Here is a 24,186-nt window from a genome sequence, read left to right as displayed (position 1 = left end):
CTTCTTTTTTAGCCAACTGGAAATAAATGATGTACTTCCCTTTCTAGGCACAAGTAGATATTTAAACATTGTATTTAACATCGGCTGGAGCACCTTCTGTGTGGAGTCTGCATGCCGTCCCCGTGGTTGAGTGATGAGCGTGAATGGGTGCACTTCCTTTGAAGGTTGGCCACTGGGCTGGCAATTCGGCATCGTAAAAATCCACTGCCAATCATTAGCGGACCGGAGTTCCGCTGTTGGGACCCCTAACCATGAAAAGCCAAAAGACATTACTATTTAACATCAGTAACTTAACTCCTAACAAAGGGTTCATGCCAGCATGAAAGCCTGAGTAATTGCTGAACCTATGTTGGTCCAATAAAAAAGCACATCACATCTGTGCTTCAATGTCTTTGTGTTTTCTCTTCTGAAGAAGCTGAAGTTTTGATTTTATTGACTATTTCTGTGAAAGCCTCTTTAAATCTCTCCATTTCTTCTGATGTGTCCTTTTTTACTGGTATGAAGCAGATTCTTTATATCTGCTACAAGATAAACTTCTTTGTGTATAGAAATGTAGGTGTTCCTCAGAAAAAGCATTTATATGTGTTTTAAACTCAATGTGTGGATATGATATCTTAATGGCTATTTGCACATTGTAAATGGTTTAATAACTTATAGGCCAGGGCAGAAACTTCCTTCTTTTATTAGCAAGACGATTTACTTAAAAATCTTAACAAATGCAAAGAAAAACAATGCTTGACTAGCAAGAGACATTATGCAGAAGAACATATAATGGCACAAAAGTAGAACGTGCAGTACTAGGCTGAATATGGTATACACCAGTGGGGGACCTATACTGCCATCTTGTGCACCTATGTAAGAACAAGACTTGGGCACAGGGTAGGTGCAAGGCCAGTGCTGGTCCTTGTGGTAAGACAAACAGCTGATAAAAAGACAACTAGGTAAAGCATAGCAGAATGGAGGTAAACCCAAGTTATGATTTACACATCATCCCCAGAGAAGATTTGATAATGGTGGTATAGATTCCGGCTCGTAATCTAACAGATCTAGAAGCGTGAGATTTGAAGATGTAGACCATGGACAATTAAATGCAAAATATCTGGAGTGAGATCCAAGCTAGTCTAAACAAAACAACATTTACTGTACTCTGTACAATGCTCTATAAGCTACAACCCATTTCACCCAACAGAATGTCAGTAATTCTCCTAGTTACCAAGGGCCTCCAGGGTTACAGTGGGACCTGTTCTTCGTATACACTTGTCGGCTCATAAATTGAGTGAATACAACAATAGATACAGATATATGTGCATGCCATTTTACTGTTACAGCGCCATAGACATGGCATGGAGCAGATTCTGAAAAAGAATACTACGCATGTGATAGGGAGGGGTGTGTATTAATTACCAAGGCAGGTCAGCCTCCTTTGTTTTCTTACCACGTATTAACAAAATCAAAATCTTGCCCCTTCAACACTAGGCATTTTTGAATACGGAGAACTCCACCTAAATTCCCTCTTTTAAAAGACTTCAAAAACAGTATGGCCTTATTTTGTTAAAGTCAAACCACCTTAAATCAGCAAATTGAAATACTAGCCCATACTCTAGCAAACCTGACAAAACTGTCTTAAATACAAAAGACTGGCTTCAACTCCAGAGGTGTCTAAAATATGAAATAGCACAACTACACTAGTTTAAGATAATGGCTTAGAACAGTTGCACAGTTCTAGCAAGCTTATTTTACTTATCAAACAACACAATTCTAGTGTGATGGACAGAGATGAAACCTGATGTGAGGCCATTTACGAGGAGGCTAGATCTCACTAAAATCTAAATAGGATAAAACACTGTACAAAGGACCCACAAAACCTCTATAGCTCCATAAAAACCCAGACAGGAATCCATGACATCACCATTATTCTAGGGGAGCTCCATGCATGTCTTAATACATTTTATTTCAGCACTATTAGGTTGGTGATTCTGATGCATTTAAACAAACATGTAATGCAACAGCAGAAAAGCCTTTTACAGTATGTGATGTAAGTGCCACAAAATATGAAGATTATTCCAGACAATACTAATCCATGTATGCCAAAAATGTCAGACTTCATGAAGGAAAACAGTCTGAAGAAATATTCCCTGCAGGAAGAACTGGTGCCCAGGCTATCCCACACTTCATTAGTTTCCATTCACAAAAAGGAAATTAAATAATATTTTACTTCCACCAAAGAAAAACACAGGAATGATGTCACAGCTTCATCAAGTGCATGTTTTTTATTAAGAAACCCCAAAAGAAATATCTAAAGCAAAAACAGACAAGAAAGCAAGCTAGCCGTTATTATGGTTTTCAGATACTTGATGGATCATTGTGGTTAGCAACCTTCCTTACAGGCATTTTTGTGAAAGGATATTATACAGAAGCACACCAACACCCATAGGTCAAACTAAATTCTAAGTGCAAACCAGTTTCATTTTATCTGAAAAGAGGAATGGAACATGCTGATTCCTGTTAAACCATGCCTCTTCGAGGTCAAAATGGATTTACTTCTGCCGTTACATTATGAGAAATACAAACCAGATAGCTTGCTTCATGAGTTGTGACTGTGGGAGATAGAAAAAATAGTTAATACATGAGACAGAAAAGCCTTGCCTTTGGATATGTAGCACATTTCTTACAAGTGATATAGTTCTTTTGTTTAGAAGTGCTAGAAATTGTTTTAGCAAAGTACTTTTAATTCACTGCTGACTTTGACTTTCAATGAACATCACTGTGCAAGAAACGATTTTATCAACAAGAATCTGAAAAGGCACTTTCAAACTTCAGTGCAGTGTTGTCCATATAATGTCAAAGCATAGGGAGGGGGTGCACAGAGGCAAATTATTACAGTACATAGCTACCCTGTGCTGTACAAACACTATCCCATAAGACAGTTTCATTAGGGTAAGATAGCTTTCTGTGGAATTTACACATGTTCTCTTTAAAATTAATTACAGTTTTATTTGTGGTGCATAACACTTGCATATTTTGCACAATTATTGTTCTAGAAAATATTGCTTACAAAAAATTATAACATTCAGGATGCAAAACAGTGGAAGCAAGTTAGCTGGATAGACTACTGAAATAAATTCAGATCAGGGTCCATCCAAGCCACAGATGTCAGCTAAGGGTGGCAATGTGTGTCCAGACGGTCTTTGTAAAGCAGTGTGTCACTATTTTGTTACGATGAGGTTTTTCAGCATGTCAAAAGAGTTACCATCTGGCTGCACAGTAACAATATTCCCACTTTCAGTGCGAACTTGAAGGAATCCAGAATCATCCAAACCAGTAATAGATGCAAAAGGTCCTTCTTCATTCCATAAACGTACCTGCTTGCCACTAGAAAGGATAGATAAATAAATAAATATATTACGAGAAAAATATTTATGCTCTTGTATTTTGCCAACTAGTAAAGCCAAAGAAACATGCATAGTTTCAGAAATACAGATTCTGCAACAATTACATATTTTCCAAAAACACTGAGGTGACAAGGTCAACATTTTACTCATGACCACAGAATGTATACTGCTCATATGGCACATGTTCTGCTGCAGTACATAAACGGCCTGATTGTGAAAGGGAATTTAAAGATGGCAGTAACATCAGGATCACAACTGCATACAAAGTCTGCTTACTAGCACCATTTTGTTGACATTTGTAACTGTTTTCCACTTACGGTTAATAACCAACAAAAATGGTGACAGCAGTGTATGAATCCATAAAACACATCCAAGGGGAAAAAACAGACCCAGGAATTCACAACAAAGACATTTATTTCATTACAACTGTATCTAATGAACTTTTTAAACTTCTTGTTATGCATGCCTATCTCTGATCTGTTTTAACAAAACTTTCCTAACAGACAGGTTGGCTGTTGCTATATGAAGGATCATACCTCTCATCCTCTTAGTGCAAGAATTCTGGATAAAGCCAACAAAAAAAAAAAAACACGTGTGGGAGGAGGGAGACAAAAGCGGTGACAGATTTTAAATATTGCTCTTTAAACTTACAAAGTTGCTAGAGTAACAGGTTTCACATTGACATGCACTTTCTGAATGACAATGAAGTATGAAACTTAAATGTTTGTCATTATTTAGTAACTTCATTCTTCAATGATTTGCTAGAAAACCACAAATCATAAAGGAGCAGACCAAAAATATGGCATCCTGTAAAATTCTGGAGTGTTAAGCGATATGCACGGGAGGTTTAACAATGTCACTCTGAAGAGACTGACTATCACTTTTTAGTTCACCAGTTTTTTTTTTTTTTATCTCTGCCATGAATCTGCCAAGAACCCAGGATGTGGCTGATATGGGTTACCAGACCAGTTCGATCTAATACTCTCTTTTAAATTTAATGCTGAAATGTATATTGACAACCAAGACTGCTATAAACTATCCATCCTCCTAAGGCAATACAGGAGCTATAAGATTAATGTACCTTTGTCACAACTAGAATATGTCCTTTCTCTTATAGACCTTAACTGTGTGTGCCATACTGATTTACTTCTAAACACAGTGTATAAAAATACTACATTACTGTCCGCCACTTAAATAGGCAATGTGTTTGAAAGTTACTACGGTGACAGGTACATTACTAGCATTCTGTATTGTCAAACACATAAATCAGGATTACTGCCTACCCCTGAACACAAAGCTTCAAACTGACACATTTATCTATGCCCTCAGATCATCAGACTAGGAAGGCTTTGCCCTTAATATATCTGTGTCTGTTTTCCTGAAATCCTTTCCTAGTTGATATTAGAAAAGAAAAGGAACATGGGGTATTCAGATGTGAAGTGATTAAGCATCTATCTTACTTTATAACTGCTAGTGTTACTGGGATAAAGGATGCCTTCATGATTAAAAACATAAGCATGCAGCTATAGAGTTCCTTCCAGTAATTCTACATTACACTGCCCTTGCTTTCTCCGCTGAGTCTTGCCCTGTTTCAATGAATGGACTTGTACTGCCATCATTTGTATGATCCAGTGAAATCTCATGATATTCCCATAACCACTTTTCCTACAGAAAGGATGACACTGATTAGGTCTCCAAAGTGTTCCCCTCCTTGATTCCACTGGACTTTGTAGCATGCAACATTTTTCACGGTCTCAATCTGCATATAAGACACTTTCCTGCGAGTGTCATGTATTCCATTACATGCTGCTACTTATTGACAATTCACTGGAAATCACAAAACCTGAAAGCATTCATTTCACTTGAAATGTGGACCACAATCAATAAAATGGCAACTCCTATGTTTTACTCTTCCAATGCCCCCCTCAGCCTGGACAGCATACAATTTTCTTACTTAAATCCTGCATGGGTGGACAGATGATTGTGTTGCTGCCAAAATTATATTGGGGAGGGGGGGTCAGGATATACAATCTTAGTGAACTGCTCTGTGCTGGAGCCCTTTGGGCAGAAGAGGGATCATTCTGCCACAAGTCTTTGCTTGTGGCAGGATGAGCCGAATTGCTCTCCAAATCACTTAAGACATCTGGTGTTCTGCTTCTGAACAGCATTCTAGCACTGTTGGTTCAGCTACTGTGGAGAATTTTAAGAGCAAGTAAAAATGGGTTACCACGGCCTGTAAACTTATAACTCTACCCAGTGTTTCAGACTGCTTATCTGCCTTTTGAGAGATTTTATTTATATAATAACCCCTTCAAATGCTGAATGAAGGCTTCTCCACAACTGTGGAGATCCAGTTAAGACTGAGAAAATTTGGAAGATTCACTTCACAATGTTTAACATCTGGTTATTTTGTAGCCTTAACCTTTTATCCTTGTTGTATTAAAGGCCTTAGCTAAACATTCATATTTTCCGCTCTATTAATTTATACATATATGAAATGTTTGCAGTAATATGCCCAAGAGGGAAGATCTTTTCCTCCTGCATTCCAAGTGTTTCCTCTCCTTCCTGTCTTCCTTTTTTTTTTTTACTAAAATTGATAAAAATAATTTTTTAAGTGTCTTCTTTTGAAATCTAGTTATATTTTGTTGCGAGTTACTTTTCTCTTAATTTAAGTCCTCTTGCTTTTTCACTCTGTATCCATGCTGGTTAGTTTAACGGACTGTCATTGTGCCAAACTGTCAGTGTTTCAACTCACTGTTTGATGCTCCTAACATGTCATTCTGCTGGCAGAATATTTCCTAATGTATTAGTCTGCAGATATGTTATCTTAGCAGGCAGCCTTCCTATCAATGTCACTCTATTGCTCTTGCTATATAATCTATCATACTAGATTAATATTTGTTAATGTCACACCTTACTAATTTGATATTGTTCCTAATTTGCCGGTTTGGAAATGTGTCATCTTGACAGTAAGCTTTCTTGCCAATGTCATTTTTACCAATGAATTATTTCGATGCTATGCCAATTTGTCAGGTTACAAAATTACTTAATGAATGTTAAGTAGTGTTTCTGATCATGACTGAATAGGGCCCATGGACCAGTTCATTCAAATGAGTACAATGAGCTCATTGGCTATAACTATTTAATTTTGTCTACAACCTTTGACTACACTAAATACACTTTCATCACAGTGCTTTCCCACTAAAAAAAAAAAAAAAAAAAAAAAAAAATCAAGCACCTAAATCACAAAAAAACTATGCATATCATTTGAAAGCTTTGCCCTAGTTCACTGTATCATATAGGCACCCTCTGATTCGCATACAGAGCCTCAACAGACTCTATATCGTCAGACCTATTGCACATTTGCAAGACTAATGGTATCAAACACCTGGTCAAGGGATTTCTCACGCTTTTCTGCAAAATAAACAGAACATGTTGGATGGACAGTTTTGTTTTTTTTTTTCATCACAGAGAATACCACTGCTATGGAACAGTCTGCCATTCTACATAAAGCAAAATATTTCTCTTAAATTTTCAAAAGTAGTTTGGATGAATGGATGGGTAATGGCAAAGTCTCCTTCAAGGAAAGGACAGACATGTAAATGCCCCACCATGTCTGGGTTATTTTTATGCAAAATATAAAGGTTAAAAACTACTATGGGAATAAAGTGGCTAGGCTTCTTAAGAACCTCACAGATCAATAGCAAAGTAAGTATCTAATAACCTATGAAACACTGCTGAAATCTAATCAGAAGTAATTAGTGACAAAAGAAACTCACTAAACAACTGGAGAAGCTCACCCATACTGTGACGCAACTTGCTGTAAGGGAACTGGAGAAGCTCACCCATACTGTGACGCAACTTGCTGTAAGGGAACTGGAGAAGCTCACCCATACTGTGACGCAACTTGCTGTAAGGGAAAGGTTCATTTCCTTTTGCCTTCCTGCATTTTGTATTACTTTACTGCCTTCTTCTATTTTGTATATTGTGATTTGTTTTCTTTACACTGTGTTTTACTTGTATTCTGCTTTTCATTGCATATTTAAACTAGGAAAGAGACGACAGTTGCATCTCTTGTGAGTCGCATGGAAATTAGAACAGGTCAATTAAGGTTATTTACCTGTGAACTGAGGATGGAGCCAGGAACTAAACCCTATATTTAAGGGGTAACATAAAACATGTTATGGCTTTAGTGGAAATGCTCACCCAGACTCTGCCACAACTTGCTGTGAGGGAAAGGTTAGTTTGCTTTTGGTTTCTTGTATTTTGCATTACTTTACTGCTTTCTTCTGTTTCGCATACTGTGTTTTACTTGCATTCTTTACACTGTGTTTTACTTGCATTCTGCTTTTCATTGCATACTTTGAACTACAAAGGAGACCACAGCTGTGTCTCTTGTGAGTCACACAGAATTTAGTTTTTCCCTACCCTTTCACCCTGGTGCTGTTGTGTTTTTAAACTCAACTATCTTTCTAGTTGCCTATCCCTAATGTTAATTTGACCACATACCGCCTTAATTCTCCCCTTTCACTGGCTCTTGTAAGTAAGCACAAAATTCTCACTTTGTGAAATCACTTCCCTTCAACTATTTAAATTTACTGTCCATCCCACTGTATTACACAGAACTGGAATACAAAGTGCGCACTCCCTTCCAATCTATCTTGCTATTTTAAAATAAGTGGCTCTCTACTTAGATCGCTAAAGCTTAGTTACCCCCTCTTTCATATCTAACTGCTTAGTGAACGCTGCAGCTCTTATGATAGTAACCCATTTTCCATCTTATCTTTAAAATCTGCAACATCTACTCCAAGACCACCAATTACTGGAGAGCCCACATTCTGCCTTTCAGTAGCCATCTTGGGATAAGTGCTTCTGTTTTACTCCTGGTGAGAAAAGGGACTGCAGGGACATTATTTTCTGGAGACTGCTGATCTCTGGGAAGCTTAATAACTGGTTTATAGGTGCCAGCTAAGAATTTAAGCTTACATTTTGCTTCTGGTGAGAGAAGGAGCAGACTGCATTGATTTCTGACGGTTTCCGGTTGGGCAGTGAGTGTCTTGTCCTTGAAGTTCCTGATTGGTCTGGTTGGTATTCGGGGCATCCACCAGGAAAAGGAACAACAAGCCTACAGACCCTTGCATTATCTGGGATAAGACTGTGGATCACCAAACAGGCTGTGGCCTGCTTCTCATCTTGGGATTGGTGCTAATGTTTTGCTTCTGGTGACAAAAGGAGCATTGTATCCCAGCAGAGTGAAGCGGTGGTGAGACCAGCACTAGTAGTAGCCATGCAGTAGCCATTCACATGACTCCCCTCTTTTTATCATTTTTGGCAACCTAATTCTTTGTTTAAGTACTGCTGCATTTGTTTCTAACTTCAGAATATCTGCCTAAATGCTTCATGCATAAATCATCAGGACCTACTTATATTTCCCCTCATGTGTTTGGCAGTGCCTTGTACAGAAAAAGACACACTGAGTGGCATTTTTTCCTGTAAAAGTATGACAGGAATTTCACCAATACCTAGCTAAATACAGGACAACTAGTTTGCAGTGACAAGCGCTGCCCCCAGAGTTGTAAACTGGATATGCTTGACATTGCTTTATATTCTCACTTCAACTGTCTAATAAATAAAAAAGGGTCTGTTGCCATGGATATGAACTTTCCCACTATTTCATTTACCAGCTTGGTGGATATGGGCATCCTGACGCATTGTAGAAATTGCCTCATGTTTACTGACAACCAATTAATTCTCAAACAAACTGATATGGTATGAGAAAGATGTATTTGCACAATGTCATTGGTGGTAAAGCTCTCACATAAAAGTACTCCTAATGTCAATAAGGTTTGTCAGTAGTACACACGCTGCACCCATTACACATATAGACCCACATATGCTGAGGCACTTAAATGTAACCTTCCTAAACCCCAAAGACCTCCTAGATGAAGTACACATAACAAATGCCCTCAGCAGCCCCAAATGCACTCTTTCAAAACAACACTCACATCAATACATACAGCCACATCTCATGGAGCCTCTACTTCTAAGTCCATAAGGTAAGCCACCACACAATCAAACATTCTGGTCACTGAGGACTCCATTGTGAGGCACACTGATGACCCTCTCACCAGGTTGAATAAGGAGAAAGTCACGGTTAGCTGCTTATCAGGGCTAGGATCCACGAAATTATGCAAGTACTCAGACCGTTGGACCACAAGTACCAATATGACTCGGTCATAGTTCATGTGGATGTAAATGGCATGAGACATACCTCCCTAGACTACATGAAGAAAAATGTCATGGAGATCTCGGAATATGTGACCCAGGCTGGTATGAGCCTAGCATTGAGCAGCATTTTACCTTCTCCAAGGATGATGCCAAATAAAAGATGGCTGACTTTAATAATTGGCTTAGTTTCTGTTGTTATTCTAAGGGGGTGCAATATTTATCAGCACAGAAGGAGATGGTCAACAGACCATGCTGCTTTGCCAGAGATGGTCTGCAACTCTCCCCTCTAGGCTTCCGAATATTAGCTAAAACATTGTCTACCCCATAATGCCTTTTTTTAGGCAATGCCAAACTGAAAGTACTTCCAACATAGCAAATCAAAACCAAAAAAAATCTAAATGTATTACTGCTCACTGCTAGCAGTCTAACCAAAAAAACTCCACTGCCTAGAAGCTCTCTTCACCCTAGAGAATGTTGGCATCTCTGCTATCGCTGAGACATGGTTTAAAGCCATGGAGAGCACACCGACGGTGCAAAGTTATAATGCCTTCCACACATTTAGACCAGGTACAACAGGGACTAAAGGTGGAGGTGTTTCAACTTACATCAAAAATAAGTATACCTCAAGGTTGGTCAAACAAGACAATGCACTTGAGCTTCTCTATGTTCAAATCACCATAAGCAAAATCCAATACCACTTCCTTGCAAGCTATAGGTCCCCCTCTATGACCCAGGAAACATATAACATGCATTTAAACATGCATTTAAACTTATTGGAAACACTCACCATCCAACCCAATACATATTCATGGACGACTACTTATCCCACTTTTAACTGGGAATCCTAGGATACCAAATGTACAGGCACAGAGATTCTTGGATTGTGTAAACACAAACTCCTTCGACCACATTGTCAATATACCAACCAGGGGTCCTCACTAATATGGGAGAGTGCTGCACACCTCCTGCTGTAATGTCTTCTCTGGTAAGGTCAGACCACAAAATGGTCTCCTTTGAAGTTAAAAATAAAACCTGGACCCCCAGCTAACCCTGGAATATTCAGGAACTACTCTAATTCTAATTTCCTGTGATTAAGTGTTAACCCTGCTAAATTTCAAGCCTCCATAACCCCTGAAAACACTGCTGCCGATGCAGAGCTGTTCACAGAAATCCTATACAAGCATGTTAATAGCTGCATAGAAGCAGCTGTACCTACCAGGAAGTAGTACAGAACTAAATCATAAAACAAGCCACCATGGTGAAATCACAAAATTAACAGGCTGTATAAAAGAAGGAAGCAAATCATGGAAAAAATTAGGAGATGCAGCACCCAGCAGGGTAAACGCACTCTCATCAAACTAAACAAACAATTCAGAGGACAAATAAACACCAAAGCCAAATTTGAGGTAAATTTGGCCTCCTAAGCTAAGGACAGCCACAAGGCCTTCTTTAGCTATGTCTGCAACCTCAAAGGCAATACACAATTGTGTGCAGAGCTCATTGTAAATGGAGCCACGTATACTAAGCCAAAAGATGTACAAAACCTACTGTCTGGCAAATTCGGCTCCAACTTTACCCCTCCCCTCCTAACCTTCCCTCAGGAAATACCATCAAATACAACTTCCCCCTGCTATCACTAGGGAACAGGTCCCCATAAGTCTCACTAATGTCATATGCAAAACCATGGCAAGAATTATCATGGAAATGATCAATAATGACATAGTAAATCTCCAGATACTGGCCCCAACCCAATTTGGTTTTGTCAAGGGCAGGTCATGCCTACTCAACCTGGTGGACTTTGAGAAGGTCAACAAAGCAACGGATTATGGCAAATTGGTTCACACTGCCTACCTTGACCTGGCCAAGGTATATGACACAATACCCCACACTCCAGGCATTGTTGACAAACTCAAGAGGTTAGGTTCAACCTCTTATGTTGCCTGGTGGATAGCCAACTGGCTCACAGACAGGGACCTAGGAAGTTAGAAATGGAGAGTCCACCACTATAGAGAGGCCAGTCACAAGTGGAGTTCCTCAGGGATCAGTCCTGGGACTGCTTTTTTTTGGCATTTACTTCTCTAAAGTCAAGGCCAATGTCAATGGCCTCTGGCTGACTATATTTGCAGATGACTGCAAATTAGGAGTGGTCACTGAATCTCACACACACAAAAGTTATCCAGGAAGGGCTGACACAGACAAACAACTGGTGTCAAGCCACAGACTAAAATGAAATGCCAAGAAATGCGTAATAGTATCCTTCGGGAAGTCATCCACCCTTATTAACTATCACATTGACAACACACCCCTTAGAGCTGACCCAGAAGTCAGAGCCTCAGGGACACATATAGACAGTAATCTAGCCTTTGACCATCACGTGTCTACAATAGAGAGGAAATCATTCTACACTGCGCAACTTATAAACAAAGGTATGGCATCTAGGTCCAAGGAAGTCATTGTTCCATTGTACTCGGCATTCATCAGGCCTATCATTGAGTACAATGTCTCCTTTGGTATGCATCTGACCAGGCATATCCAAAAATGTCCACAGAGATTCCTCACTAAAAGAATACAAGCCCTATGCAGACTGCCTCAAGGTCTTATCCCTGTGTTCCGTCTCCTATAGGCTGTTGAGGGGAGATCTATGCTTGGCATACAGGCCATTGTCAGACCCCTCTCTGATGGACCTCCTGTATACTTGCAAAACAAACAGCACCAGAATTACGCATTCTAAAGACTTGAACCTTGCCTGTGACAAACAGGGCCTGCTGAAGAGACCAGCGTGTATCCCAGAGACTCCCATATCTCTGGAATACACTCCCCATCCATGTAAAACAGAGTTCCTCCCTAATCCAATTCAAGTGTGACTTGGACAACTGGATGGGGAACAGGAAGTTCATCTCTGGTTTGGCACGCATGTCTCTAATGGACATAGGCAGCCTGTTTCATCTCCCAGGCCTCCGCTTGTAAATGTTTCATCTTCCAATCCCCTGCTTACACTTTTCAGACTTACCAGAACTTGTCAGATTTGGGATGCAATGCTAGGCTTAAAATGGTGCTTGCGGTTGTTAGCCTAGTAAATTCCTATGAGACTATGAACTGAAATTTTTTAGGGCAACAAAGAGACTCAACACCAATATAAGCAAACAGGATGATTACTTGTGTTCTTTAGTTTATAACAGATGTGTAATTTTGATGGCAACATCTCTGGATCTGTCCACAAGGGTATGGTTTCCAGCCCCACACATATTTCTCAACTTCTTAGTGCAAGATATCTGGACAAAGTCAAAAATAAAGGGAGGACAAAAGCAAAAATATGGACATATTTTAAATACTGTTCTTATGAAGTCAGAAAGGTGCTAGAATAACAAGTTTAGCATTAGCATGCATTTTCTGAAGGATATAAAGTCAGAAACTCAAATGTTTGTCATTATTTATTGACTTCAGTCCTCAAAGATTTGCCACAAAACCACAAATTTTATAAGGAACAGTCCAAAAATAGGAGTCAATAATCTCAACAGTTGAGAGGCATGACCCCAAACTAGAAAAGCGTCCACATTTAACCTGAAGGGATCCACAGCAGTTCATGAAGGGACAAGACCCTCCCCAAACCACCATCACCACTATTGATGGGCTTTGCCTTCATATCCTTGTTTTTAACCTGTATCGATCATGTTCTGGAGTGAGTGTAAGTAAAAAAAACTGTTGGGAGTTTGATACAACCTCCATGCCATATGCAATGGCAAATTATGCAGTTTTAATGCAAAAAAAGTGCGTTTTTGCATTTTATTTTGCTGATAAGGGAAAAACATGGATTTTTTTTCTCAGAGATGAAAACCTCTACCATGACATCTTTAAAGACTGAACCCACAATACCTGACTTGCTTAATTAATGCATGGGCTACTGTGTTTCTATGTTTAATGCATCAATAATAGTTTTCTACTTCCTAGAAAGACAGGTTGTCAGCTAGTTACTGCAGGTGGAATACCTCACAATGAAAGACAGGACATGTGATGCTGTAAGTAGGGAAGCCACAATGTAAGTAAGAAGCTGCTCTTCTAAAGAGGAAACATTATTTTGATTACAATTACCCATAATGCTTTGCAGCTGCATGCAAATCATTGCCGTTACATACCATGACATCATTTTGTGGATCTAATTATACAGAAAACCTAAGTAAATGGTGGAGCTAAAAAATAGACAACAAAATATAATCTCTATTTTTTTTTCTTGCAAAATCACTTGCAAACTTTAACATGACATAGGAAATGAAATTAATTGCAAAACAAATGTGCTTTAATATAATCAACTTTGAGGTTTGTTCACCTTTGGGAAAGGGGAAAACTCCTGAATGCAATCTTATTTGACAAATACAATTATCAATTATTGCCAATGATGGAATATCTGTCCGCTACCCTGGGGATCAAAGATGAAATTAAACGAATCACAGATATCTTCTCCAGTTTATATCAGTCCCTTTGGCATGTTTTCCTCCATTCCTCTCTCAATAAAACAAGTTCTGCAAATGTCAGAGATCTGAGCATCAGCATACAAAGTGACAACCAGCATATGCTCAGTCACTTAAAAGCCTGGTTAATATTTTTAAGTACTTCGCAAGTTAACCTGCATTGATGGTACTGGGGGAAAAAATTTTAGTCTACCAAGTCAAGCCAAGTTATACAGTTAAACTTATGCAGCTGCCCCCACTGGCCTATTTTTCCACCTGTAACCACCTCTATAGTTAACATTTCAATGCAGTCTTATGCAACACATTCTGTGAATCTATGAACCATTTGAAGAAGTCAGCACAGAGAATTAAGGCCTCAATCTGTTAACAAGCTGCTTCCTTACAGGGGCTGATTTTCACATTCATTTTTCTACTGTGCAAATCCAAGCTGGTCACTTAGCAAGACAGCGCTCCCAGATTGCCCTTGAGAAGGGACACTTGTGTTCAGTGGGTTTACTTGGTTAACAAAAGTCTAGAAACTTTGTTCAGAAACAAACACAAAATGCACTGAAGTGACAATGCTTTCTATATTTCTTGTGATACACAGAAAATTTATTATGTACAATTTCCTTTTACTGATCAGGAAGAAGAAACACTGATCACCACTAACCGTTCACATTTCTAGTCTGGGCTACATGACTGGCAGACAGCTATAATAGGAGTCAAATATAAAAAGTCAATGTATATACAATTTAGTTTGTGCTCAAAATTTGTTTTCAGTAACAATTACACAGAAATAATGGTTCAGACACAGTACAATGTGTGTGTGTGTGTGTGTGTGTGTGTGTGTGTGTGTGTGTGTGTGTGTGTATATATATATATATATATATATATATATATATATATATATATATATATATATATATATATATATATATATATATATATATATATATATATATATATATATATGTATAAATTAATTTGTGCTCAGAGTTCACTAAAGGTGAAGTACAGTCGTGTAAGTAAAACTTACCATAACAGCAGATGTATGCTGCCAAGGATACAACAGCCGGCCAGGCTTCCAAAGTTTCAGGGCACCTTCCATTCACCCAACCTGTCAAGCAGCTTCAGCGTGGCTGACTAAAATATAAGTATATGCACACAGCTCTTTAGAGCTTTCCTGTCAGTTGAGAGAGAAAGGCTAAGTCCTGAAGGGATAATGCTAGGAAGAACAAAAAAATAAATAACGACACCCTGGCATAAACAATATACCAAAAACAAGGGGGGTGGGGGTGGAGGAAAGAAATGGCTACTGTAGCAGTGATCATTCGAACACCTACTGGTATGGTAAGTTTTATTTACACAACTGTGCTACATTCATCATACTGATCACTGCTGCATCAGTCATAGCTATATGGGTAGATTACCACAGCTAACTACACTGGGAGGTGGAAGGGGAGCCCCTGGAGAATAGTCTTAGCAAAGCTTGTTCTATACTTAGAGAAGGAATCAAACTTGTAGTGCTTTGTAAAAGTATGTACAGAGGACCAAGTAGCAGCTTCTATAATACTTCTACAATCCAATCCTTTCCAAAAGGCCATAGACAAAGCCAAGACCCTGGTAGACTGGGCCTTGACCCTGCCTGGAACAGTTTTCTTATGGTGAGTACAACAAAAGACAACCATATGGAAATACTCTCTTTTGACAATAGTTGTCCATTCTTAACCTTCACAAGAAATGAACAAGTGATCCAAAGGTGTGAAAGACTTCGTTCTGTCAAGATAGTATTGGAGTTGTATGTGAGCATCCAAAGTGTGGAGTATCCTTTTTCCCTCATTTTTAGGTTCAGGAAAGAGAATGAGGAGATGGATAGTTTGACTTAAAGTAAACTCAGATACCACTTTAGACATAAAAGAAGGATTATCATCAAAGAAACCCTGTCCCTATAAAAACTGAAAAGCATCGACTCACTGTAAGAGTTTGCAACTTGAATACCCTTCTTGAAGACGTCAGAGCACTCAGTAAAACTGTTTTCCATTATAAGAACCTCAAGTCAGCCAGATTAGTTGGTTCAAATGGAACAAGTGTTAGGTTCAAAATTAAGATCCCAAGGAGGGCTACCAGTTTTCTTAGAGGCCTGTTATGCAAAATCCCTTTCAAGAACATTTTGACATGAGACGACATTGAAAGAGGATACATTTGGCAGACATTCTGAAATGGCCAATAAACAAACCTTGACAGTGGAATAGGAAAGGCTTTAGGATAGTAACTCATACAAATACTGAAAAACTGGAGAACAACTAGTCCTGAATGGGTGCTGGTTATGCATCTATAAATCCTTTTGCATTTGCAATTATATGATTTTCTAGTAGAAGGCTTACTTGCCTCCACTAGTAACTGCTGCACACCCTCATTAAACTGGCTTATAGAAGGAATTAAGACCCGATTACCCAGGCAGTCAATTGAAGTTGCTTGATATCAGCGTGTATCAGCGTGTATCAAACAGCCATGTTCGTGTGTGAGTAGATCCATTCTGTGAGGAAGCTAGTTGTAGCTGCCCCTGTCCATTTCCAAAAGAAGGGAGAACCACAGTTATCTGGGCCAGAAGGGAGTCACCACAATGATAAGAAAATTACGTACGTACCATAACAATAGATCTGTGTTGTCATCTTTTCATCTGGTTCAGCATGTGGGTTGTCAGATCTGACCTTGGCGCCTTATACCAAAGCTTTGGATCCAACAGCTCTGACTCCTCCCCTACCCACAATTTCCTTCGCCTGCCTGAATTACCTCAGAGTGAGTTTGCTGACTGACCAAAAGGTGTGTGTGTGAGCTGCTTGGAGCAGGGACACAGAGCACTGGTTTCACAGAGATAGTAGTAGAGGACTTGGCTTGGAACACTCGGCTGACGACTCAACCCCTACAGCTCTGCCAGTGAAGAGTCTTACTGGGGATCTGGAGAGACAGAGAGAGAAACCAGCCCCTGGACTGAGTGTGTTCCCTGTGTGCTCTTAAGGGAAATTGTGCTTGATGCAGAGAGCTGCATCTGGAAATACTGGGTGTATCTATTTTTGTTACAAGTGAATGCCTCTCTCCAGTGCCAGTGATGAGGATTCAGGCTCCTTGATTAGTGGCCCAGACTGAGGATGTCACGTGGACTATGGGGGAAGAGAGCCTGCCACCTCTGACTATTGGCAGAATTACAGAAACCATGCGGCTAGCTTCAGGGTCCTGAGGTCTGGTAAAGGTAACCCAGATGAGGAAATTTGGGAATGGATCCAGAACCCATGATGGGTGAAAAACGTGAGGCCAAAGAAAGGGGAACCATATCTGTTGAGGCCAGAAGGGATGCAATGAGGATTACCCTGGTCTTGCACTTTATAGTTTTCTGAATGAAACTGCTGATGAGAGGTATTGGCAGAATGGCATAAAGGAGATCTGGGGGCCAAGGATGGACTAGAGCATCTCTCAGTGACTGTCCCTGAGGAAGGATGAGGGCAAAGTAACTTCTGTATTTGTTGTTTAGGTACAAAGCAAAAGTCGCACCAAGGATGGCCCCAGCAGCTGAAAATCTCTGTTACCACTGTTATGTTGCGAGACCACTTGTGAGGCAGTAATATAGTCCTGCTCAGTTTATCTGGATGGATTTATGGACTTTGCAGGTATGTGCATTGCTGCTAGGAACCAGCTTGAAGACATCATCCACTGCCAAGTTCTCATGGCTTCTCTGCAAAGAGGATACGATTGGATTCCACTTTGCTTGCTGATGTATCAAACCACTAACATATTGTCTAAATGTATGGCAATCACACTGTTGGGGTAGAAGGTCCTGAAATGCCTACAATGTAAAGAGGACCACTCAACTCCAAGAAAGTACAGTTGTGTACACTTACCATAAATGCAGATGTTCTGAGTGTATTCACTTTTGCAGACATCACACTTGGGTTATCTGCCTGCAGGTAGTCCTCAGTTGGCCCGAATACCAGAGTCTTGGGATTTCTGCGGCGGATGCTGTGGCCTCTTCAATGGCGTCAGGTCGTAAGGGGTATAAAACATGCAGCCGACACCATTACATCAGTTTTTCTTGCCCTAGATGTCAGGAGCCCCAAAAATAGGAAGCTATTACATGGTGTGGAACACCTCCAGTAAAAAGTAAATACCCCTGCCATAAAGAGGATAGGTAAAAAGAAGAGAGAAAACCAGGGGGGCTGGAGGGAGGGAAACCAGGACTGCAACAGTGAATACACTCGAATATCTACATTTATCATAAGTGTACACAACTGTTTCACTGTTGCAGTAATCACACTTGGGTTGATTCCCAAAGCTGTGGAAGGGTGGAGGCAGTCAAGAAGTGTTGGGGCTGGCTAGCAGGCCTTGTAAGTCTGACATGGCTCCAGCAATTCTAACCATGTGGGTTCTCTCCTTGAGCCAGTTTGCAACCCATCTAGTGACATAGGGGTTTATATTTAAGCTGGTGAGCTTATCTATAATGCCCGAGTGGGGTATTGTATCGAAGGCTTTTGCGAGGTCCAGGTAGGCTGTGTGGACCACCTTCCCCTCGTCAATGGCCTTGGTGACTGTTTCAAAGAAATCGACCAGGTTTAAGAGGCAGGATCTGCCCTTAACAAAGCCAAACTGGGTAGGATCCAGTGTCTGTAGGTCCCCAATATCTTTATTTATGAGGTCCATGATGATCCTTTCCATAGCTTTGCAGACCAAGCTAGTCAGGCTTATGGGGCGATAGTTTCCAGGATCCATTGAGGCACCACCTTTGTGGAGAGGGACCACTGTTGCTGTACGCCACTCTTTGGGTACATATCCTGTAGTAAGGCTAAGATTGAACAGTAGTTTTATGTTTGGGTTTAGCTCTTCTTGGAGTTCATGTAGGGCAGCCCGGGACACCATCTGGTCCCATTGATGCTGTGTTTTTGCTTTGGAGAGGGCGGCTCTTACCTGAGCATCTGTGATGTCAGCTAGGTAGCACTCTGTTGGGATTGATATTTGCCCTTTTGGTGGGTGGGGGGAGAAGTTTGCACTGAACCTGTCAGCTAGGATGTTGGCAATGTCTGTGGGCTCGGTGTATTTTTTGTCATTTTGGACTAATTCTGAGCATATCTGGGAATTCCCACCCAGGTTCCTAACATAACTAAAGAAAGCCTTGTGATTATCCTTAGTGTCCTGTGCATTTTTCTCTCGAAGCTGGCCTTAGACGATTTTATGAGTGCCCGTAGTTTTTTGCTAATACTGATCAGAGATGCCTTCCCTTTTTGGGATTTTGCTCTATCATGTAAGTAGCTTCCTCCTTCTATTGTATAGTTTGTTTATGGCTGGGGTCCACCAGACAGGACGTCTGCCTTTGGAGGATTGGGTCTTGGTTTTATTTGGGATTGCATGATCCATGCATTCCTGAAGGTGTTCATAGAATGCGTTTATAAAGGATTCTGCGGTCTGGGCCGTATTTTCCACGGGCCCGGGGGCTTTGAAGGATTTCGCCTCGGTTTGAGGCGTGTGAAATTTGCTTTAGATAAGTTTTTCACTGTGGTTTTCTGGGCAGGGGGTGGGGTCGGGATGTGAATATCCAGTGAGATTAGATTATGGTCTGATCTTACCAGTGAGGGATACACTTCTGGTCTGGAGCATAGTGTCCCCATGTTGGTGATGATCAGGTCCAGTATGTTTTCCCCTCTTGTGGGAGTGGTAACAAGTTGTTCCATAGCATTTGAGTTTATAAATTCTAGGAACCTTTGGGCTAGGGTGTTGGAGCTAGAGTAATGCTCCCAGTCTATGTTTGGGTAGTTGAAGTCGCCCAATATAATGGTGTTTGGAGAGACCTTCATATTTTCCAGTATTCTCAGGAAGGCCAAGTGGGGTTCCTGTGTTTGGGAGGGTGGTCTGTAGCAGGCTATAAACTGGAAGGCAGTTTTACCCACAGTTAGTTGCACATGGATAGTCTCTGATGCTTCGTGCTGTGCCACCAACCTGGAGGTGTGGGTATCTTTGACGAATATTGATACTCCCTCCTTTTGTGGTTCGTCCAAGTTTTGGGGCGAAAAGCATGGTATGAGGTATAACCTGGCAGTGCTGGGGTGCTCTCGGGAGCCTTGAACCAGGTTTCTGTTACTGCACAGATATCAATGTTCTCCATGCTAAGGAGAGTTTTGAGTGCGTGCATCTTGAGGTTTAGACTTCTGGCGTTGAGTAGCATTACTCTTAGTTTCTTATCCCTTGTGATACCTATGGAGGTGGGTTTGTCTTTTGAGCCTTGCCTAAAAGAGGCACTATGGGGGTAGCAAGAGCCTTTGCCAATATCCGAAAGCCCAGGGGTGACAGGTGCAAGCCGTCCCTAGTGAAGCATCGTGGCTTGTCGAGCATGTCATCCCAGGCCGACAGGCATTGGATCCCCTTTGAATGACACCAACACTTAAGCCAATTGTTGAAATTGATCATCTTGTCTTCATATTGTGGCATCATTCTTGGTGAGGGTAAGATGCTACTCAAGGTCAGGGTCATACCGGCCTGGGCTACATGCTCAGAGAGCTCCTCTATGTCTCTTTTCATGTAGTCCAGGGAGGTACGTCTCAGGTCATTCACACCAGCATGGACAATGACTGAGTCATATTTGTACTTGCCTTGGAGTGACCTGAGTGCTTGTGTTATGTGGCGGATCCTAGCGCCCGACAGACAGCTCACCGTGACCTTCTCCTTGTTCAGCCTGGTGGCGGGGCGTCAGTGTGCCTGACGATAGAGTCACCTATTACAAGTGTATCAGGTGTGTTGTTTAGCCTTAAGGGCTGTGACTGTTCGGCACACTGGCTTTGTGAGTTATGTGTTGCACTTGTTTTGTTTTGGGGTAGCGGTTGCTTGGGTGTCTGCTTTGGAGGTCTCTGCTGCTTAGGCAGATTTTTATTTAGAGCCTCCGAGTATGTTTTTGTGCGTTTATGTGTTTGGTTTGTTGTCGTCGTAGGTCTATGTGAGACTGGAATTGTAGTGAGTGTGGTTTCCTTCTCCTCCTGACTGGTTAAGCCAGTACTGAGTTGAGAGAGCTTAGCCTCCAGTTTGGCTATATGGTTGCATCTCTCACATGTGTTGGAATTTGTTGGGAGGAGGAGAGGGTTGTCTGTGTACATGAGGCAGTTGTAACATTGCCTCAAGATTCCCAGATTCACCTGCTGGCCCGGAGAGGAGATTGACAACTGACCTTTGGACATGCTAGAATAGTATTGGGAATTCCTTTATAATTGAAAAAAGGGCCAATCGGGAACATGGTACTCAAGCGGAGTATGAGAGGGTGTACTGCTTTTAATTTTTAGAGCTGACTTATATAATTGCTTTAGTGAGCAAGTGCCAGGTAACTTAAATGCAATGTGTTACAGGTAACTTAAATGCAAAAATGACAAACAGTAACTTTCTTTCAAGTGAAACAAGGAAATAAGTACAGTAAGCAATGCAGATATCACTAGGGATCCACAGAAGTGCTAAAAGGCGGCGTTTTAGGTGGAATTAGCATTTCAGGGAAATAAACAAACAACAAGCATACAAATAAAGCTAGATTCAGCAGGCCTGGATCTAGTCTATGCTACAGCAAACAAGGTGTACCAATTTCAGTAAGAAACAGTTAGAATATGCAGGCACTATAAGCCTTTAACCAGAAATTCCCTGCTCAGAAGGGCAGAGTCCAGCCTCTCCTCCCACAAGAGTGCAGACCGCAATCCTTCTTAACGTAAAATAACTGGCCTGAAGCCCAAGTGCTTAAACCAGAACTAATAAACTTTTAGAATAACAGACACTGAGCTCTCAATCAGCGTTCCTAACTTAGAAGGATGTAAGCTACCTGTCCTGCCACCACAGTGCAGGCCACAAACCTTCCTAATGTAAAACAACTGGTCTGAAGCCCAAGTGCTTAATCCAAAGACTTAGAAATGATAGCTACACTTTAATCAAGTTACTACCAGCAGTAATAAATACAACTGAATACTTTAAAGAATGCCTGGATTAGTGCTCAAGTTATACAAACAAAGCTAGATTCAGCAGGTCTGGATCTAGTCTATGCTACAGCAAACGAGGTGTACCAATTTCAGTAAGAAGCAGTTCAAATATGCAGGCACTATAAGCTTTAACCAGAAATTCCCAGCTCAGAAGGACAGAGTCCAGCCTCTCCTCCCACAAGAGTGCAAAACACGAACCCTCTTAATGTAAAATAACTGGCCTCAAACCCAAGTGCTTAAACCAGAATTAATACACTTTTAGAATAACAGACACTGAGCTCTCAATCAGCAGTTCCCAACTTAGAAGGATGTAAGCTACCTGTTCTGCCACTACAGTGCAGACCACAAACCTTCCTAATGTAAAACTGGTCTGAAGCCCAGGTGCTTAAACTAAAAGGCTTACAATGAGTTACACCAAGCAGTAATAAATACAATTGAGTACTTTTAAGATGACGCAAACGCAAAATAAAGTAAGAAAAAACACAATTACAGTAAAAGCAGATAATTTTTTTTTTTTTTTGGAAAGAGAGAAAGGAGTAGCAGAAACTAAGCTGATTGGCCTTCTCAAATGCTCTCCCTGTACTGGGTAGAATGAGGTAATGACACTAGACTGGGAGGAGGGTCCCAGATCAAATTTACACTAGGGGTGGGCAACTGCAAAGCCACCAAACTATAAAAACTCTATACCAACAGGGAGGGTGGGAAACAAACTGCAGAAATGTTACTCCCAGCTGAAAAGCAGCAGTGAGCCTTTAAATGAAAGTTTTAAACAGCTAAAGGAGCCACTAGAAAAAAGAGTTTAACTGCAACAAGTTATCATAAACAAACAACCCAACAGATGCTTAATAAGAGTGGACAATTTCCAGTTAATACCTCACACACAGTGAAACTAGCTAGAAAAAATACACAGTACACAAAGTGCTATAAACAACAAAGAAATAAAGAACAAAATAAACAAAAAACAGGATACTTAATGTTATATATTGTAGCTCCAAGTTTGCTGAGTGTCCTTCCTTCGATAAGCTCACCCTGAATAAAAACTCTTCCCTCACCTGGAAAGGAAGAACTGGTTCTATCATTCCTTTGGACAACAGTGTGATCTGCAGGATGAGGAATGAAGCCCCTGGAAAGGAGGAATTTCCTTCCATTGCTACCTGTAACCTTGATGAATGATTTTTCAGAATCCATTTGTCTGAAATCTATTGTCCAAGAGAAAAACGGAGATTCAGACTTTCTGGAACAAAAAAAGGGAACTGAGTGGGAAGGCTTCACAAGGTCGGTTGAACAGTCATTCAGACTTGGTGGACTGTCCTTGGTTATGGGAAGTTCAAGACTTCTTTTTGGAACCCCCTTGCCACTTCTTCCTAAACATTGTTTACCTGTACTTTGTTTAGACTGTTTATTCTGTGTTTTTTGGCAAAATTAGAAGAGAAGACAGAAAATCCTTTGGAAAATTTGGAAAAAGAGGAATGAAAAGTCTGAGAAAGTCCCCGGATCCACTTGCCTCTCTCTTTTGCAGAGGGGCCAAACACTAAATCTCTATCCAAAGGAGAATTTAAAATCTCATTTTTATCATCTAGGAGGTTCTGAGAATGCAGCCATGCAAAGCTCCTGAAAATAGTACCAAAACAGTATCAGTGGCCATAGCCATGAAAGTACCAAAAGATTCATACACACACTCTGTAAACAATGAACAATGACCTGTGCAATACAAGAAACTAAATAATTTAAAGTAGATTTTTCCTGACTAGAAGAAACTGCAGATAAAACATTCCTCATCATACTTTCACAATTTGCCAGAATAAACTAACATACAAGCCTGACTTCAAAATTCTGAAAATCAAAGTTGAAGAAGTTTGCACTTTTTCCTCAGTACCTATCAATAATTTTCCCATTCTTATCAGAAAAAGTAGGACCGGAATTAAGTACTTAGCAGCAGTTGGATCAACTGAAGCTATAGCGTCTGGGTCAGGTTTGGGAATAGCATATTAAAATTTAAAAGGCTGACCAACTTTATACAACCTATCTTTTTATGGGCAGCTGGATGACTATCAGGAAAATTGCAGATAATAACACACACATCCTCTAAAACAGAACAGGAGGAATGGGTGTAGGTTCTGGAAAATCCTTCAG

At 40.5% G+C, this 24,186-nt stretch overlaps 1 protein-coding gene across 3 annotated transcripts in view; it reads right to left on the bottom strand.

Moving 5' to 3' along the window:
• Positions 1–2,239: 2,239 nt before the first annotated feature.
• Positions 2,240–24,186, bottom strand: part of HLCS (holocarboxylase synthetase) — a 1,599,326-nt gene continuing 1,577,379 nt past the window's right edge. For all 3 annotated transcript variants that reach the window (XM_044073133.1, XM_044073132.1, XM_044073134.1), the window contains exon 10: positions 2,240–3,372. In XM_044073133.1, the coding sequence (XP_043929068.1) occupies positions 3,207–3,372 (166 nt within the window). In that variant the 3' untranslated portion in view covers positions 2,240–3,206. The remainder of the gene's footprint in view (positions 3,373–24,186) is intronic.

Source organism: Protopterus annectens, chromosome 5.part1 (assembly GCF_019279795.1).
Source record: "Protopterus annectens isolate FY-2018-M chromosome 5.part1, PAN1.0, whole genome shotgun sequence".
NCBI lineage: Eukaryota > Metazoa > Chordata > Ceratodontiformes > Protopteridae > Protopterus > Protopterus annectens.
Note: the sequence above shows the minus strand (reverse complement) of the source record. Positions and strands in the feature narration are given on the sequence as shown.